This window comes from Eimeria mitis, genomic scaffold (assembly GCF_000499745.2).
Source record: "Eimeria mitis Houghton genomic scaffold, Emh_scaff1498, whole genome shotgun sequence".
Taxonomy (NCBI): Eukaryota; Apicomplexa; class Conoidasida; order Eucoccidiorida; family Eimeriidae; genus Eimeria; species Eimeria mitis.
Window position 1 is genome coordinate 8,639 of NW_013569509.1, and position 215 is coordinate 8,853.

General features: G+C 56.7%; 1 protein-coding gene across 1 annotated transcript in view; it reads left to right on the plus strand.

Annotated features, from left to right (window-relative positions):
* Positions 1-215, plus strand: part of EMH_0038270 (uncharacterized protein) — a gene marked incomplete at both ends in the record, with an annotated part of 2,691 nt that overhangs the window by 1,272 nt on the left and 1,204 nt on the right. The window contains one exon of the mRNA XM_013495257.1: positions 1-143. Within this exon, the coding sequence (XP_013350711.1) occupies positions 1-143 (143 nt within the window). The remainder of the gene's footprint in view (positions 144-215) is intronic.

Sequence of the window (215 nt, forward strand, 5' to 3'; positions counted from 1 at the left end):
CGAGACAGCAGCAGCAGCAAAGGATCCAGCAGCAGCAGCAGCAGCAGCAGCAGCAGCAGAACGAAGCGGCTTCTCTGTTGAGTGGTTGTCTAAGAGAGTGTTCCTTACAATCATAGACCCCTTCGAGCCACACAGAATCCTAGGTTTGCTGCTGCTGCTGCTGCTGCTGCTGCTGCTGTTGCTGCTGCTGCTGCTGCTGCTGCTGTTGCTGCTGC